The following is a 19,130-nucleotide window of genomic DNA, read 5'->3' as shown; positions in this document are numbered from 1 at the left end:
CATTTTCCTCTGTGACCTTTAAAACTCTCACCAGCAAAAAAGTGAGTTCCCATATCGCTTGCATATCACCGCCTAAACATGGAGTAGCATTTATCTTGTCGGCATCACATTGCATACATATATTTAATGGCTGCCATTTTCTTTTTGTATCTGGAAAGCAATCATAGGCCCTGGAAAGAATAAAGGCTCCTAAGAGCTGGTGCTACTCACAAGTTGCTGTTAACCAGGTATTGTTCTAAGCACCCTCGGGGGTAGGTGTCATATTGTCCCCAGTATTCAGGAAATAGAGGCACAGACACACCATGTAGCTTGCCCAAGGTTGCACAGCACAGCTGGATTCAAACCCAAGGCTTGGCTCCTGCACCCGTGTCCTGAGCCATCCCTGTACATTTCCTCCCAAGTGCCTCTTTCTTCGGATGCTGTAACTTGCCTGAGGAGCAAGGGTGTATGGTGTGCAGGCTCTTAGCAGTGGGGTCTCTGGTGCTCCAGGCTGCCATGCAGATGGCTGCAGGGGAGGGGAGGGCCTCAGTTATGGCTTCACGTCTGGAGACCAGACCAGGTTTTCCAAGGACCCTGGCGCATGCTCCCTGCAAGGTGTGGCCAGCGTTCTTGAGCAGCAGCTGCTCTGAGCCCTTATCTGACACCATTACTCATCTTTCATATGAGGACCGGCCAGACTGGCATAGCAAGGCCACTTCTAGCTGGCAGGTGGACGGGATGGAGGCTGGCAGAGGGCTAGTGTGAAGATGGCGGCAGGCCCTTGCCCCGCACTCTTTGCCCCCCACACCCCCCGACGCTGGCTTCTGTGAGCATCATTGCTCTGTTTTGAGCCCTCCCGGGCTGTGTTCATCCTCCAACACTGGCCAACAATAGGCTCCTCTCCTTTCCCAACACCCCAGATCACAAAGTTCATGTCCTAATTGGTCTCTTCAGGAAAGGTGGTTTCATCTTGCTTGGGGACAAAGGGAGAGTGCTGGCCCCTGAGTCATCCCCAGGATGTTCCAGGGTTTTAAAGAAGGTATGAGGAGGAGAGTACACAGGGTGGAGTCCCCTGCCCCCCAGCTTGATGCAGCCAGCCTCCCACAGGGAACCCACAGCACTTCTTTCCCAAAGATTGCTTAGAATTAGCATGGGAGGAAGGGATTCTGTATTCCAGGTCTGAGTGTGACTTTTCCGCCTGCATCCTTAAGGCACCAGCCATGCAGAGGGGTGGGGTGAATCCATACCACCATGGGGTCTGGGCTGAGGAAGGGGCCAAAGTCAGCAGCACAGAGATGTTTCTGATCTCCAAGGCTCTCCGTCATCCTGCAGGGAGCCATGCTGGGGCCGGGGCACATGCTGAGGTGGTGAGGGCTCCATTCCAGGGGAGGCACCCCCAACCCCCTGGGCCTTCCTTCATATGGGACAGGTGTGGATCGTGGTCTCGTCAGTGGCTATGTGCGTGGCTGCTGGTGCTGGACAGGCTGGGTTTAGGTACAGCTGTTTACAGAAGTTGTCTGGAAAACCAGTTGCCAGCCGTTGGGGACCTTGGGGACCAGAAGAGATCTGGGGACCACAGGATTTCCCTGCCAAAGAAGGACATAGTCCCACAAGAAGTAGTCGGGGCACCACTTCTCCACAAATGACAGTGGGTTTTTTCTCCACGAATGACAGTCCCAGGAACCCAGGGTGAATACCCATAGTCATTTTGAATAATTCTGCTCCTTAAAATAATAATGATAATGATAATAATAATAATAGTAGCTACGTTTTTCAAGACTTACTATGTGACAGCCACTGTGCAAAGTGCTCCCCATGCATTATCTCATTGAATACTGGCAACAACCTAGTAGGTGCAGGTACTGTTATCCCCATTTTACAGATGAGAAAATTAAGAGTTGGAGGACCAACCTATTATTGTCATGGATTGAGCCCCTCCCTTGAGGAAACAGCAGAACTGGGCCCTAACTGGGGTCTGACTCCCAAATCCTACACCATCCGTCCCCTGATGGGAACATAAGCCACTTCTGGGTCTTTAACATCCAGTGTTTGCTGGCCCGCCCTGGGCTGTGGGGTGTGCTTGTCTGTGCTGTGGACGGGAATGCATTGCCCTTTGAGGGTGCCCCCTGCCGTGGAGTGGGAGTGGCCCCACCATCACCCCACCACAGAGTGAAACTATGGGACCCCCACCAACATGCCCCCATGCCACCCCCAGACGCCACCCCCACAAGGTAGGACAGTGACCCCAAAGGACATCTCCATGCAGGAGCATGGCCGCCATAGAGAAAGAGGAGAGTTTCCACTCCATCACCCCACCACAAAGAACACAGAGGTGACCTCAGCATGACCTTGCCGTCCGTATATTCTCAGCATTTGGGGGTGGAATGTATGTTAAATCTCTTCTAACCTGTGATTACTGGCCTTCCTCATGTCACAGTGGACAGAGAATGAGCATATTTGAATTATGCACTGAAGGGACAAGGTGGCTTTTGGCTTCCCTGGAGTGGGGGGTGTCCAGCTGCCCCAGAGTTCTAACCCCCCTTGGCTCACTGGAAACACACCTGTCGGGACTGCACTAGCTCACCTGTTCCCCGTAGCCAGATCCCCGCCACACGCCTGACGGCCCCTGTGGTGGGGTAGTCTGCGGCCCACCCACCCCCAGCTGCCTTTCCCTTGGCCTGTGAGGTTGTTTCCCCGTTTGGGGGTATTGCAGTGTTGTAACCACCATCCTTACGGTGCGTACAGGCACACACACGTGGACCCACACAGGCAAACACGCACGCCTGCATGCACAGAGTAGACCCATAGGGTCCCAGCTGCCACATTATAAACGTAATGATGACTGCCGGCTACTCTCTGAATGACTACCCCAACTCCCACCCCATCGGCATGTAAAGGTGTGCTTTCCCCAAAGCCTGCCCGATACTTGGTATTACAAAACCTTTTCATCTCTGTGTATCTAATGGCTGCTATACAGATTTTTTTTTTTTTTTTTTTTTTTTTTTACCTAACTGTAATCAGCATAAATTTGCAAATGCAATTGCTCTTTATAATTTTCCGGTTCTGTCCCCTGTGGGCATGCAGGCTATACACAGGCAGTGATTGATCTATTTCTTTACTGGTTGTTTATTGCTGCACGCTCAGTGCCTAGAACAGTGCTGAGCACATAGTAGGGGATGAATAAATGTCTACGGACCAAATAAATGAATAGATTAAACATCGACATGATCCAAAAGACAAAAGGTGCAGAAGGAATAACTCCTTTTCAGAAGCCTCCTTCCCTGCCTGTGTCCCCAGCTACCCAGTTCTCCTTCTCGAAGGTAGTTCGTGCTCCCGATTTCTTGGGTAGGCTCTCCAGGATAGGCTATGCACACACCAGTAAATATCTCAATGCTTTTATTTCCTTTCTTGTTTTTACACAAATGCATATAGACTTTGTATACTGTTCTGCCGTTTCTTTTCTCTCACTTAACGAGCATTCTCTGACTCTGATCAGCTCCTGTAAGACCATTGCCTCTCCCCTCCTGGAGGGCTGTGGAAGGGATGCTTTCTTATCACCTCCATTAGTCAAGCTGAGCTTAGCTCTATGGGAGGACCCCTAGATGTCTACGGCCATAGCCTTGGGCAAATGAGGTGCATATGTACCACAGAGGAGGCAGCTGACCCCATTGCTACAATGCAAACTTCCCCCACACCCATTAGAGCAGGGGCAAGAGGTCAGGTGTCCCATCACGTGTGTTGGTAGAAGTGGCTGGAAGCCAGGTGACCTGGTTTCTATTTCCAGATTTGCCTCTGACTCACTCTGATTGTGGGTAAGTCTCTCTGGCTCGAGTTACCTCCTCTGTGAAATGGGCATAATTATGCCTACCCCCAACATACTTAAAAGGAGGGCATAAAGATACATGATGAAATGCTTCAGCCAGGTAGAAAACAACAGAGAATTTTCCATAGGGTGATAAGCAAGTTGATTTTAAGTTCCTCTTTTAAGAGGGACTCTTTTTCAAATAGTGAAATTATTGTAATAGGTATTAGGAAAATGTGACTTAACACATCAACGTTATTTCACAGGTATGGTGTTGCTGAGTACTCATAGTATTGCTTAGGACTAGGTGGAAGTTTTTTAACCAAAAAAAAAAAAAAAGTGAGTTCAAGTGATGTTATACATTAAGTGAATAATGATACAAGTGCTCTAACAATTTAGCAAAAATTGTCAGGGTGGCATGCAAACGCTTGATGTTTGGGAAACACTGCATTAATATGTCAGGGGAGCGGTACCTGGGTGGCTCAGTCGGTTGAGCATCTGACTTCAGCTCAGGTCATGATCTCATGGTTGGTGGGTTCGAGACCCACGTTGAGCTCTATGCTGACAGCTCGGAGCCTGGAGCCTGCTTCGGATTCTTGTCTCCCTCTCTCTGTGCCTCCCTCGCTCACACTCTGTCTCCCAAAAATAAATAAATGTTAAAAATAATAATAATAAGTCAGGGGGAAATAAAACCAAACTCATTTTAAGGGCATCTTTTTATTTAATGCAAACATATAGGGCACCGCAAATCAGGTGCCAAGAAACTTACCATAAAGGGCTTGATATATTAATAGTTTAGGTTTTGCTGGCCCCATATGTAGCATATTCTTTTTTTTTTTTTTTTCCACTGCTCTTTAAAAACATAAAAGCCAGGGCACCTGTGTTGCTCATTCGGTTAAGCACCTGACTCTTGGTTTCGGCTCAGGTCATGATCTCGCGATTTGTGAGTTTGAGCCCCGAGTTGGGCTCTGTGCTGACAGTGCAGAGCCTCCTTGGGATTCTCTCTCTCTCCCTCTGTCTCTGCCCTTCCCCCACTCACTCTTTCAGTCTCTCTCTCAAAAATAAACTTAATAAATACATAAAATCATAAAAGCCATTCTTAGCTTCAGGTTCCATACAAAAACAGGCCTTGGGCTAGATTTTGAGCTGAAATTTGGAGATTTTTGCAGTAAATTAAGGAGTTTATGGAACATAACAGCCAAGCCACTAGTGTCCCAAATAGGGGTAAAACAACCTGAATGGGACTCATGTGTTAATGACCCTGATTTATTAATAACATTAATATTCTTATTTTCCCCCTTTTCCAGTGTTGTAATGAGCTCATGGATTTTTTTGGATTTAATATGTTTCAATTAATTGCATTTAAAACAAATTTTTAACGTTTTTATTATTTATTTTTAAGAGAGAGAGAAACACAGAGTGCGAGCAGGGGAGGGGCAGAGAGAGGAGACGCAGAATTTGAAGCAGGCTCCAGGCTCTGAGCGGTCAGCACAGAGCCCGACATGGGTCTCGAGCCCATAAACCGTGAGATCGTGACCAGAGCCGAAGTTGGAGGCTTAACTGACTGAACCACCCAGGTGCCCCTCAATTAATTGAATTTTTTAAAAAATGCTCTCATTGTCCCATCTTTGCTGGTGAGGATCCCTTCAAGGAGCCCTTTCGACTGACCCCAGTAGTCTTTGATACCTTCCTTTGCTTTCAGGTATGATAAGATATCCCAGGCTCATCCTGTACATTTCTCGCAACAAAACTGGTATCAGCCATTTTTCCAAGAAGCCCTGATTCCTTTTGGTTGGGAATGGTATTTAGAGACCAAAATCTGGGTGCCTGAAATGCACATAATCTTGGCATTTATAAATAGAAATGGTGCCCAGGGTGTGTTCTGGCCCCTGGAGAGATTCCGACCACTCCCCTAAAAAAAGTCTTCTTCACTATCTCCAGCCAGGGACGCTGAGCCCCATCCACGACTCTGATCGTGGCCAGGTGCTCGAGAACAATGAGTCAGTCATGTTCTGGGGATGCCTGCCCTTAGCGGAGGCAGAAACATAAAAGATTTTTCAATGACCAGAGTCAAATCCATTTTCAGGTTAACCTTCAATTAACTATAAAAGTCCAGCTACCCAGAACTCGTATTCCCTGATAACCTTGGGTAATTGAGGTTTTGCTGCTAAGTACAGGGGATTTTAATGAAAGCATCTGACCTACAATTTACAGGGGTCACAGAGTCAGATGTCCACAGAAGCCAAAGCAGGGAATTTTAAAAACTGAATAAGGTGGGCTGAGTGTAAGAAAATAGGGAATGGGGAGACTTGGGGGTGGGGGGCAGGGAGCACGTGATCCGTCGTAGGGGACTGCCACTGTTCAGTTCTGGCAGAGTGTTGCCACATGGGGACAGTTGTCAGATAGTTCTGATTTTTCAAAAGATAAAGAAAAATCTAGATTTTTAAGACGTGAGCTCTCATAATTTTGAAACAGCGATGGATTTAAGTCTTTTGTTAAAACTTTAAATACGAGCAATGTACAGTACGTTACTTGCATTTTAAATATAGCGTTTGGTGAACTTTTACAAATGTATACATCCAACTAAGCACCATCTCACCCAAGATATAAAATAGTTCCATCACCTCCCAAAGGTCTCCTTCTGTGCTTTTCTAGCCAATGCAGTGTTTACCCCAGATGTGCTGGGCATCACTGATGTGCTTTCTGCCCCTATAGATTTGTATGTCTTCTTTAGGGCTTCATATAAATGGAATCACATAGTATATTCTCCTCTACGTCTAGCTTTTTAAACTCAGCCTGTTTCTTTTCTTTTCTATCCATCCCAGTTGTTGTATGTATCAGTGGTAGGTTCCTTTTTACTGCTGAATAGTATCCCATTGTATGGATGTGCCACAATTTATGTATCCACCTGCCAGTGGACATTTGGCTGGTTTCCAGTTTGGGGTTATTATAATGAATAAGCCTCCTGTGAATATACACGTACAAGCCTTCATGTGAACGTTTCAGTTCCCTTGGGTAATTAAAAGAGGGATTGGTAGGTCATGTGATAGATAAGCACCCACTTAAGTTTCTGAGAAACCACCAAACTGTACCATTTTGCATCCCAACCAGTCAGGTAGGAGAGTTCTAACTGCTTCACATCCTCACTAACACTGGGTATTGTCTGTCCTTCTAGTGGGTGGGAAATGGTGTCTCCCTGCGGTTTTGATTTGCGTTTCCCCGATGACTCATGATGTTAAGCATCTTTTCACGTGCTTATGGGGCATTCATATACCTTCTTGTGTGAAGTGTTTTTTCAAAACTTCTGCCCATTATTTTGTTAGGTTGCTTATCTTCTTGTTGTTCAGTTGTAAGAATTCTTTATTCTGCATATGAATTCTTTGTCAGACATATTTTTTTAAGATTTTTTTAATGTTTATTAGAGAGAGAGAGAGCGAGCAGGGGAGGGTCAGAGAGAGAGGGAGACACAGAATCTGAAGCAGGCTCCAGGCTCTGAGCTGGCAGCACAGAGCCCGATGCGGGGCTCAAACTCATGAGCCGTGAGATCATGAACTGAGCTGGGGTCAGACACTTAACCAACTGAGCCACACTGGCGCCCCTGTCAGGCATATTATTACAGGTATTTTCTCCTAGTATACTGATCTTTTGTTCTCTTAACGGTGTTTTGAAGAGCAGAAGATTATTTTGCTGTTTTAATAAAATACAATTTGTAGGTTTTTTCTTTCTTTCATGATTCGTGATTTTACTGTCCCACCTAAAAGATCTTTGCCACCCTAAGATTGCACCGATTTTCTCCTACACTTCTGGTTTTTTTGTTTTTTTGTTTTTTTGTTTTTTATAGTTTTAGCTCTATGTTTAGGTCTCTGATCCATTTCAAGTTAATGTGTGTATATAGTGTGGGGTAAGAGTTGAGATTCACTTTTTCTTACATGGACATCCATTCATTCCAGCATCTCTTGTTGAAAAGACAATCCTTTCTGCACTGATCAGCTTGGCACCCTGTAGATCTATTTTCCTTACTCTCTCTTATGTTCCACTGATCAAGGTGTCCATCATTGCACCAATATCACACTGTTCTGATTATTGTACTTCATAGTCAGTCTTTTTAATTTTTTTATTGTTTATTCATTTTTGAGAGACAGAGAGAGAGACAGAGTATGAGCCAGGAAGGGGCAGAGAGAGAGGGAGACACAGGCTCTGAGCTGTCAGCACCTCAGGGGGGCTCGAACTCACAGACCGTGAGATCATGACCTGAGCTAAAGTCAGACGTTTAACCGACTGAGCCACCAGGTGCCCCCATAATCAGTCTTGATGTCAGAGCATAGTATATGCCATTCAACTTTGTTTTTCCTCTTCAAAATTTTCTTTTTTCTATTTTAGTTCTTTTGCTTTTCCATATAAAGTTTAGAATCAGCTTGTCAATTTCTGCAAAAACGCTATGGGATTTTGATTAGGATTGAATTAACTCCAGGGATTAATTTAAGGTTAATTGACATTTTAACAGTATTGAGTCTTATGACCCATGAATGTGTTATATCTTTCCATTAAGTTTTCTTCAATTTGAGTAATATTTTTTTTTAAAAATCACTAAGGATGCCAAGACAATTAAATGGGGGAATAATAGTCTTGGTGTTGGGACAAGTGGGTATCCACGTGTGAAAGGACAAATCTGAACCCCTACCTCACCCCACATACAAAAATTCATTCAAATTGGATCAAAGACCTAAATATAAGAGATAGAATTATAAAACCCTTAGAATAAATCATAGGAATAAATCTTTATGACCTTGGATTATGCAGTGGATTCTTAGATATGACACCAAAGCGCACACAACCAAAGAAATATAGACAAATTGGACATCATCAAAATTAAAAACGTTTGTGCTTCAAAAATCACCATCAAGGAAGTGAACAGATAACCCCCAGAACAGAATATTTTTGCATATGCTATAACTGATAAAGCACTTATATAGAAAATATAAATAACTCTTACAACCTAATAATAAAAAGACAACCTAATTAAAATGTGATCATAAGACCTGAATAGATATTTTTCCAAAGACATATTGGCCATATAATGGATATAGTTTCCAAGAGCACATGAAAAGATGGTCAATATCATTAACTGTCAGGAAAATCCAAATAAAACCAGAATAAGACACCATTTCACACCCACTAGGATGGCTATAATAATTTTTTTATTGAATGATAAGTGTTGGAAGAGGATGTGGAGAAATTGGAACCCTCAGACACTGTTAGTGGAATTTCAAAATAGTGCAGCCACTTTGGAAAAGAGTCTGTCAGTTCTTCAAATGGCTAAACATAGAATTAACTCAGTGGGTATATTCCCTCCTGGTATATACCAAAGAGAAATGAAAACATACGTCCACAAAAAACTTGCATATGATTGTTTATGGCAACGTTACTCACAATAGCCGAAAGTTGAAACAATACAGATGTCCATCAACTGATGAATAGATAAATAAATTGTGGTATATTCCATAATATAGAATATTATTTGGCAATAAAAAGGAATAAAGTACTGATACTTGCTACAATGTGGATGAACTTTAAAAACATTATGCTAGGTGAGAAAGACCAGTCACAAAAGATCACATGAGGCATGGTTCCATTTATATGAAATGTCCCAGGACACTTGGGTGGCTCAGTCTGTTAAGCGTCCGACTTCGGCTCAGGTCATGATCTCACCGTTCGTGGATTCGAGCCCTGTGTCCAGCTCTAAACTGACAGCTCGGAGCCTGGAGCCTGTTTCAGATTTTGTGTCTCCCTCTCTGCTCCTCCCCCACTTGCGTTCTGTCTCTCTCTCTCTCTCTCTCTCTCTCTCTTTCTCTCTCTCAAAAATAAATATTTTTTAAAAATTTAAATGTCCAGAAGAGATGAATCTATAGAGACAGACCCTGGGAAGGGTGGAAGGAGAAATGGAGTGACCCTAATGTATACAGAGTCTCTTTGGGGAGAGATGAAAATCTTTTTTTTTTTTTAATTTTTAATGTTTATTTATTTTTGAGAGAGAGAAAACATGAGCGAGGGAGGGATAGAGAGAGAGGAAGACACAGAATCTGAAGCAGGCTCCAGCCTCTAAGCTGTCAGCACAGATCCCAATGCAGGGCTTGAACTCACAAACTGCAAGATCATGACCTGAGCCGATGCTCAACCGACTGAGCTACCCAGGCGCCTTGGAGATGAAAATATTTTAAACGTTACTGTGATGGTTGAGCAACTCTGAATATACTAAAATCCACTGAATTCTGCACTTTAAACGGATGAGTTATATAGTATGTGAATTATACTTCAATAAAGCTGTTATTTTAAAATGAGAATTATAAAAATAAATACTGTGCTAACAGCAAAAACAACTCTTGCAAACCCAGTACAGCTTTTAGGTCATGATAGGCAACCTGTCACTGAGAAGGTTCAGAAGAACTGACTGTATTAGGAGCATGTATGTGTCCTTTGTCAAATTAATAGGTAGAGGCACGCACTGTGTTCCTAATTATCCTCCCACCAGGAAACTGAGTCAAATCTCAGGACAAATTTGTCTCTGAACCCAAGTGTGTGTTTCCTCTTGCAGGAAAACAGACTTGGTTGTACACGGCATTTATTGTCTCTGTATTTGCGGCCCGGAACGTTTACCACCAGTTTGGGGCCAAGCTTAGATGCAATCTGGGAGTCTCTGAAGCACGACGTGTCCACTGTTCCTGAGTCCGTGTGCGGACCCAGTCTCCACCTGGCTTGTTTGAGTTGGTTGAAGCTGTAAGCTTATTTCAACCTTTCTGCACAAGCTGTGTATACATCCCAAACACCGACCATCTATCACCTTGGGGCGAAATCTGTTGGGAACGACATCAAGTTGTTGGTAGCATGGATTGATTCTGGCTTGGCTAATGGCCCATGGGACCAAACTAGTTAGGAGATATGCCAGCACTCAACAAACTTCTGTTACTTGCCTGCCACTGTCACAAGTTTTGCTACACGTCCTACTATTGTTTACTGAATACTTTTCTTTAAACACATTTTCCGTTTTTGTGTTTTTTTTTTTAACTTGAGTGGATTTGTGAACTGAAAGCCAAAGCCGGTATCTCTTGCCATAAATTAGAGATCCCTCTTAAAAATAAACGCAGTGAAAACAGAATGATGTTAATTCTAACTAGATACTGTTGGCTGATAAGGTTCTGAGCCTGAGGCCTCATTGTTAATCTGGGAGATTAGCAGGGGTTAAATAGATGCTAAGGACCTGTTTGTACCAAGCCTACTTTCTCCTTGGCTGAATCAGATGATTAAATGAGAATGGCAAAGGGTAGACATCAGAGAGGCCCTTTGTCTTTTTCTTCCATGACAGTTTATTGGAGCCTCATGTGCTGTTCACCTATTAGTCCTTGGTGCTAAACTGTAAAGACAGACAAAGCCCCAGTTCTTTCCAAGTTTATAGTTGTGGATAATAATGTCTAAGAATGAAATAACTCATGAAGTAAGTACCTTGCAGTGCCTGGATCGTGGTAAACACATAGGACTTTAATGGTGCTCCTGTAGTTGTTATTATTATAATTACTATTACTTTATTTTCCCAGGGCAGGGAATGGGCCCTCTAGGGAAAGATGGAGGTTGGGTTAATCTGTGAACGTCCATTTTACAGCCATGATGGCCTGGGTAGGCATATGGAACTTGATTTCCATCAGCGAGCAGAGGCATTGGAGGGGAAAGCCTTTAATGCTTTGTCCAGGAAGGGGGGGGGGGGGATATTACTGTGTCAGTAAGTTAGGTGAGCAGTAAACACGCTTGAGCAAGTTTAAGATCTCAGGTTAGATATGAAAGTCTGGCATTATCCATTTGGCTATTTGGTAGAGTTCCAGGCACTGTGCTGGGCTTGTCAGGAATACAGAGCTGCTACTCTCAACGGGCTTATGATCTCATAGGAACGAGAAGCCACAGGCAGAAACAAATATGACACGGGTTAGAATGAGGTGAATTTCTTTCTTTGTTAAGATTCTTATGATTGAGGGGTGCCTGGGTAGCCCAGTCGGTTAAGCACCTGATTTCAGTTAGTAGGTTCGAGCCCCACAACAGCTCTGTGCTGACAGCTCAGAGCCTGGAGCCTGTTTCAAATTCTGTGTCTCCCTCTCTCTCAGCCCCTCTCCTGCTTGCCCTCTGTTTCTCTCTCTCAAAAATAAATAAACATTAAAAAAATTTTTTTAATTTAAAAAAGATTCTGATGATTGCAAATGACAGACACCCAATTTGGATCAGCATAAGTAAGAAAGTAAATTTATTGGTTGTTGGATCTGATGCGTCCAGGAGTAAATGGCTTCAGGAGTGGCTGGATCCAGGTGTTCAAATGTCAGAAATCTCTCCATCTTGTGACTCTGCTTTCCTCTGTGTTGGCTTTATTCTCAGGCAGTCTCCCTATTTGTGGCCCCAAATACCTCCAGCTTAGTAGTCTTGGCTAAAAAGGAGTCTGCCTCAGTTGTACCAGCATAAAGCAACAGAATTGAGTCTCAGCAATCCAAACTGGGGTTAGGTAAGTACCCCTTCGGACTAGGGGTGGAGTCAACCTGGCAACTCACACCAACTGAGACTGAGGGAGGTGTAGTTTCTCCCCGAGGACACACAGAGCCAGAGGGAAAGAAAGGATGCTGGACAGCAGGCACTGAGCTGCCCACCACACTGCCCCTGGCCCGGAAAGGCAGCAGCTCCGAGAGGAGGCCGAGGGTCACCCCTGTCAGGGAGTCAGGACAGCTGCATGAAGGAGGTGGCCTTTGGCCAGCTGGGGCTCCAGGGAGAGAGCCGGGGTGCTCCAGCAGCAGGTGGAAACGGGTATTTCCTGAGAAGCCATCATGTGCCAGGCTCTGTGACCAGCGTCTTGGTTAATCGAGAAACAGAGTCTCAGAAAGAAAGATTAGATATTCCTCCACAACCCACAGCTCCTCACCCCACCCGATGCTCCTAGACCCGCCTCCATCCCATTCCAGTCCATGTCTTTCCAGATGGCAGCTTTGATGGCATCACACTCACGCTCCCAAGGGCTCCAGTTCTCTTGGCCTGAAACCCAGATCCTAAATGTGGCCCGCAAGCTCCCACTCACCCCTCCAGGCTCCCTCCCCCTCAGAGCCTTTGCTCCCGTTCCCCCTTCCACCTGAATGCCCCCTCCTCTTCACCCCCTTAACTCTTAGGTTCCTTAACTCAGCTTCTCCAGGGACTCTCAGAACTGGGGGTGGGGAGTGTGCTTTTGTTAGAATGACAACAGCTGGGCATTCATCCACACTCTGCATATTGTCATGCAAGCTTCACAAAAGACCCAGGAGGGAGAGGCTGGTATCATCCCCAGCTTACAGATGAGGAAACTGAGGCACCGAGAAGGTGATTGGCTCAAAGTCACACACCTAGAAAGTGGCGGAGCTGAGATTCAGACTAGACATGTCAGCTCCAGAGTCCCCGTTCTTCGCCACCACCCTTCACTGCCTCTGGGACCTCAGAGCACGGGGTCCCAACCCTTCCTACCATGTTTTATAACTACATATTTTTTTAATTCTCAAGTTAGTTAACATACAGTGTGCTGTAGATAGATCACGGGATAGATTCCCGTGATTCGTCACTTACATACAACACCAGTGCTCATCCCGATATGTGCCCTCCTTAAGGCCCATCACCCATCTAACCCACCTCCCGCCCCCATCAACCCTCAGCTCTCTGTAGTGCCTCCCTCTCTGTTTTTATCTTCTTTTTCCTTCCTTTCCCCTATGTTCACCTGTGAAGTTTCTCAAATTCCACATATGAGTAAAGTCATATGATATTCGTCTTTCTTTGACTGACTTATTTCATTTAGCATAATACCCTCCAGTTCTATCCACATTGTTGCAAATGGCAAGATTTCATTCTTTTTCATCACCAAGCAGTATTCCATTCTGTATATATGTGTGTGTGTGTGTGTGTGTGTGTGTGTGTGTGTGTGTGTCTACATATACATATATATGTATATGTATATATACATATACCACATCTTTTTAAAAAGAATTTTAACGTTTATTTTTGAGACAGTGCGAATGGGGGAGGGGCAGAGAGAGCAGGAGACAGAGAATCCAAAGCAGGCTCCAGGCTTTGAGCTGTCAGCACAGAGCTGGACGTGGGGCTCAAACCCACAAACTGTGAGATCATGACCTGAGCCAAAATCAGACGCTTAACCAACTGAGCCACCCAGGCGCCCCTGTATACCACATCTTCTTAATCCATTCATCACTTGATAGACATTTTGGCTCTTTCCATAATGTGGCTATTGTTGTTAGCGCTGCTATAAACATTGGGGTGAATGTGCCCCTTCAAATCAGCAGTTTTGTATCCTTTGGATAAATTCCTAGTAATGCAATTGCTGGTCGTAGGGTATATAACTACGCATTTTTGGTGGATTATTTGATGAACATCCGTCTCGCCCGCTTGTGGCTTGTAATGAAGGTAGCAGATGTGTTGGGCGCTTAGTCTGGCCAGGCACTGGGTGCATCACCTAGTTTCACCGTCTTAGCAACTCTGTACATTAGGTACAATTATGCCCATTTTATAGATGGGGGTACCTAAGGAGTCAAGAGTGTAAGTAACTTGTTCACCAGGCTAGAAATTCCCAGATGGCAGAAACCTTGTTTGTTTTGCTCATCAATGAGTCCAGAGGGACTAATTCAGTACCTGGCATACAGTAGGCTTTCAATAAATGCTTTTTAGTTAGTCGGATGGGTGGATGATAGAGAGCAGGAAGGGAAGGAGGAAGAGAGGGGAGAGGGCGGGGTGGGAGAAAGGGAAGGCAGCAGCGAGGAAGGCGGGGAGGGAGGGCTGGGGTGTGCAGCCCTGTCCTCCGCCTGTCTCCAATGCCCACACTCTGGCCACGACTGGGACAGCCCAGGACGCAGGACCGGTGTTGCACCTGGCTTTCCGCCGTGTCTCTGCAGGTGCCACAATGCACATAAAGAAGTACCTGCTGAAGTGCCTGCACCGGCTGCAGAAGGGCCCCGGCTACACGTACAAGGAGCTGCTGGTGTGGTACTGTAACAACACTAACACCCACGGCCCCAAGCGCATCATCTGCGAGGGGCCCAAGAAGAAGGCCATGTGGTTCCTGATCACGCTGCTCTTCACCTCCCTCGTCTGCTGGGAGTGGGGCGTCTTCATCAAGACCTACCTGAGCTGGGAGGTCAGCGTCTCCCTCTCCATCGGCTTCAAGACCATGGACTTCCCCGCCGTCACCATCTGCAACGCCAGCCCCTTCCAGTAGGTGGTCCCTGGAGCTCACCGCTGGCTCTCCCTCCCTTCTTCCTCCCCACCTCTCCCTCCCTCTCCCCCGTCCCTTTCTCTCTCCCCCTCCCTCCCACCCTCTCTCTGTCTCTCCTTCCTTCCCTGTTTCTTGCCCTTGCCCCCGCTCCCCACTCTCTTTTCTCCTTTCTTTCTTTCCCTCTTTGCCTCATCCCTTTGCAGCAAGTACATTTCAAAATCCATGAACCTCCTAGGCTTTTTTTTTTTTTTTTAATGTTTACTTATTTTTGAGAGAGAGAGACAAGGGTAGAGAGAGAAGGAGACACAGAATCTGAAGCAGGCTCCAGGCTCTGAGCTGTCAGAACAGAGACCGACTCGGGGCTTGAACCCACGAACCGTGAGATCATGACCTGAGCCGAAGTGGGATGCTTAACTGACTGAGCCACCCAGGCGCCTCCATGAACTTCCCAGGCTTAAAGAGAACCTGGCTGGGTCAGCCGGTGGAGCATGCAACTCTTGATCTTGAGGTTGTGAGTTTGAGTCCCACATTGGGTGTAGAGATTACTGAATAATAAAATCTTTAAAGAGAACCTAAGAAGTACTTGGTGGCTGCTGCCTTCAAGGCCCGCCAGTGCCCGGTATTGATTCAGTACACGGTTACTGAGCGCCTGCTGTGTGCCCTGGGCTGTCCCAGGTACTAGGAACACATCGGTGAATAAAACAAAGTCCCTGCCCTCCTCACAGCCTACCAGAGGAAACAGACATTCATCTTTTTCTCCCTAAATACTGAATTAATTATCATTGTGATGATAAAAAATATATATGGCAACAGTACATCAAGTGCTTATGAATTGCCAGGCAGTATGTGGAGTGATGTTTTGGTTAACTTGTGTAATTCTCACCCACGCAACCACCCTAAGGGTGGGTACTGCCATACTTGCTTGATTTATAGGTCAGGAAATGGAGATTCAGAGAGGTAAGGGAACTTGCCCAGAGACACACAGCAAACAACGGTGGGATTTGGACCCAGGTCTTATCTGACCCCAGAGGTGCCACTGTTTATCCACTTGATGGCAAGGCCTATGGAAGGGACACCCAGAGGGACCTGACCTAGTCAGGGTCAAGGAGGGGCAGGGGCCAGTCAGAGAAGAATGCCCCCCCTCCCCCCCAGGAATGAGTAGAAGGTAGCTGGGGGGAGGAAAAGAGTACTCCAAGTGGAGGGCACAGGTAGAGGGCCTGGGGTGAGACAGAGCCTGGAATTGACGGAAGGGCCGGCACAGCTGAGCCACAGAGAACATTCTTGTCCAAAAGAAGGTACTGAAAGGGAATTCCTGCTTCCCTTCTTTCGAGTAGTAGGGCTCCTGCCTGCCGGGTGGATCCCTGGGGCTACTCAGGAGAACCTGAAATAATCCTTGTAACACCACCACCCCGTCCAGGCACTATTCCGGGTGCTTTGTGTCACTTCATTGAATCCTCCCGACAGCCCTCCAGGGTAAATATTTTAATCCTCCCCCCCCCCACCATTTTGTAGAAGAGAAGACAGAGCCTCAGAGATGTTAGGTTGTCCAAGGTCACACTGATATTAAGGGGCACGTCGGGATTCGAACCCAGACCTCATGCAGTAACCCACCACGCTCGACTGCAGCTGTGGACACGTAGGCTGTAAGAGCAGACCCCCTCCCCACAGCCCACCAGCCTCCCAGCTCCCCCTCTTCCTGTGTACACACAGGTGGCTGGTGTGATGGTCAGGGGACAGGAGGTGTGATGTCTGAAGGCCATGTCAGCCCTGGCTACTGTACTCCTTTGTACCGGGACGTGGGCCTGTGGCCAGGGTTTAACACTCACCCCTGCGGGATGTTCTCGAGCCAGAGCTCACACACACTGCCCTGGTGACCACACTGTGGGGCAGGGGCTTGGATAAATCGGGTTCAGAGCGGCCAGTGGGGACACTCTGTGGCATGGACCATTTCCACTATGGGAGCCTCTGGGGGCTGAGAGAAGGTACTGGAGCCCAGCTCCCAAGTCCCATCCACCTTCTCCTTCTGGACATTGACTCCTGGTCCCACAGTCTCCAATGGAGAATTAGGACCTCAGGATCACAGACCTGCCCTTCCTCTCTGCATTTTTGGTCCCATCCTGGGAGGGAGATATCAGAACCCCTGTGCCCAAACAGCATGCCCACTGCACCAAATCCGGGATCCGGTCCCAGCTCTGCCCCCACACCAGTGGGATGGGCTCGGGAAATCACAGCGACTCCCAGGGCTTCCTGATCCTTACATGGGGACTATCACAGAATTGTGGGGAAGATTATACATAAAGACATCAGAAGCACCCGGCACATGGGAAGCAATCGCTAACCATGAGCTGTTATGAGTCTTCCTCATTAGAACGTGAACTTCATAAGGAAAGAGACCCCGGCTGTTGTGTTTGCTATTGTATCCTCTGTGCTTCGCAGTGTCTGGTACACGGTAGGTGCTCATGAACTGCTTGGTGAATGTATAAGTGAGCAGGTGGATGGAAGGAGGCGTGGATGCCCGGGTGGGTGGATAGAGAGGCAGGGGCCTGGGCAGAGCTCTGTCCTCACACGTGGTGACAGCCACGCTGGCGTAAGGGTGGGTCCCAGACCGCCATGGCTCTCTGCCTCACCGCTGCCCTTGCCCCCCTGACCGGCCCCCTCCCCACCCAGGTATTCCAAAGTCAAGCATCTGCTGAAGGATCTGGACGAACTAATGGAAGCGGTCCTGGAGAGGATCCTGGCACCCGAGCAGAGCTATGGCAACGCTTCTAAGGCTCTGAACTCCACCATCTGGAACTACACACCGCTGGTCCTTATCGACGAGCAGAACCCCCATCACCCAGTGGTCCTTGACCTCTTTGGAGACAACCACAATGGCTCGGCACCAGGAAGGACCTGCACTGCGCAGGCGTGCAAAGTGGCCATGAGACTAGTAAGTGGGCCCCAGGCACACATCAAGCAATGGACCCTACACAGTGAGGCTGATGGGAGTTTCTTTCCTTTAATAGCCCGGGTCTTGCTGGGGGAAAGGCAAGCTGGAAGTCAGTGCCTATTTTGTATATTCACCAATGCTTTTTTCAAAATAGAAATAAATTGCTGGTATGTTAGTCAAGACACTGTTGGATGCCAGTGACCCAGCTCAAACTAGCTTAGGCAAAACATGGAATTCACTGGCTCATATACTAAGAAGTCCAGGGGAGACTGGATTCAGGTATGGCTGGATCCAGGCATTTAAATGCTGTCATCAGAACTCTGCCTCTCCCCATTTTTGTGCAGCTTTTCTCCCAGTTGATTTCACTCTCTGGCAGGCTTTCGCCATGCAGAGGGGCTTGGCAAAACCAGACATACACCCCATTAGCTCAGCACTTTCCCCAGAAACAGAACTCCTCTTTCCCAGTAGCCCCAGAAAAGTCCTGGGACCCACTCATCAGGTCACGTGCTCACCCTTAAACCAATCACTGTGGGCTGGAGAATGGGCTGTCATTATTGGTCAATCCTGGGTCATGTGCCCTGGAACTGGGGTGACGTCTGCCTCTATCACATGGACTGAGTGAGCGGGAAAGGGTGGTTTCCTGAAGGAGAAATAAGGTCTTACTATCAAAAGATAAGGGCGTAAATATTGAGCAGGTGAAAACCCCAGAGCTGTGCAGTATAGTCAGCTGCCCAAGTGTACCTGCCCTGTGCTGGGACGCTGGGATGCCCTCAGGTGTGCCTACCTCAAGGGTCCCTGTCTGTGCCTCTAACTCTAGGGATCTCCCTACCTGTACAAATCCCTGGTCCCCACTCCTGAACAATCTGATCAGGCAGCTCCGGGTCCAGGCCTAGGAATCTGTATTGTTAACAGGCTCCCTGGTGACGCTGATGGTTGGCGCCCCAGGCTGTGGCCAAACACTCCCCAGAAGGAGGCCCCCAACCCCCACCGGATCAGGGCTCCGCGCTCGTCTCCGCAGCGCCCGCTCTGACCCGGTGCCCTGCCATTGTTTGGCGCAGTCACCGGGCTTCCTGTGTGCGTTTCCTCATCTGTGAGGCAGGCTTGCTCCTGCTGGCTGCACCAGCTCTCGGGGCCAGGCTCTGTGTGCGCGT

At 47.1% G+C, this 19,130-nt stretch overlaps 1 protein-coding gene across 1 annotated transcript in view; it reads left to right on the top strand.

Annotated features, from left to right (window-relative positions):
- SCNN1B (sodium channel epithelial 1 subunit beta) overlaps positions 1 to 19,130 on the top strand; it is a 60,971-nt gene that overhangs the window by 22,720 nt on the left and 19,121 nt on the right. The window contains exons 2-3 of the mRNA XM_060648776.2: positions 14,731 to 15,049; positions 17,718 to 17,979. Of these exons, the coding sequence (XP_060504759.1) occupies positions 14,739 to 15,049; positions 17,718 to 17,979 (573 nt within the window). The 5' untranslated portion in view covers positions 14,731 to 14,738. The remainder of the gene's footprint in view (positions 1 to 14,730; positions 15,050 to 17,717; positions 17,980 to 19,130) is intronic.

Source organism: Panthera onca, chromosome E3 (assembly GCF_046562875.1).
Source record: "Panthera onca isolate mPanOnc1 chromosome E3, mPanOnc1 haplotype 2, whole genome shotgun sequence".
NCBI lineage: Eukaryota > Metazoa > Chordata > Mammalia > Carnivora > Felidae > Panthera > Panthera onca.
The sequence above is the reverse complement of the archived record's forward strand: the minus strand, read 5'-3'. Positions and strand labels throughout refer to the sequence as shown.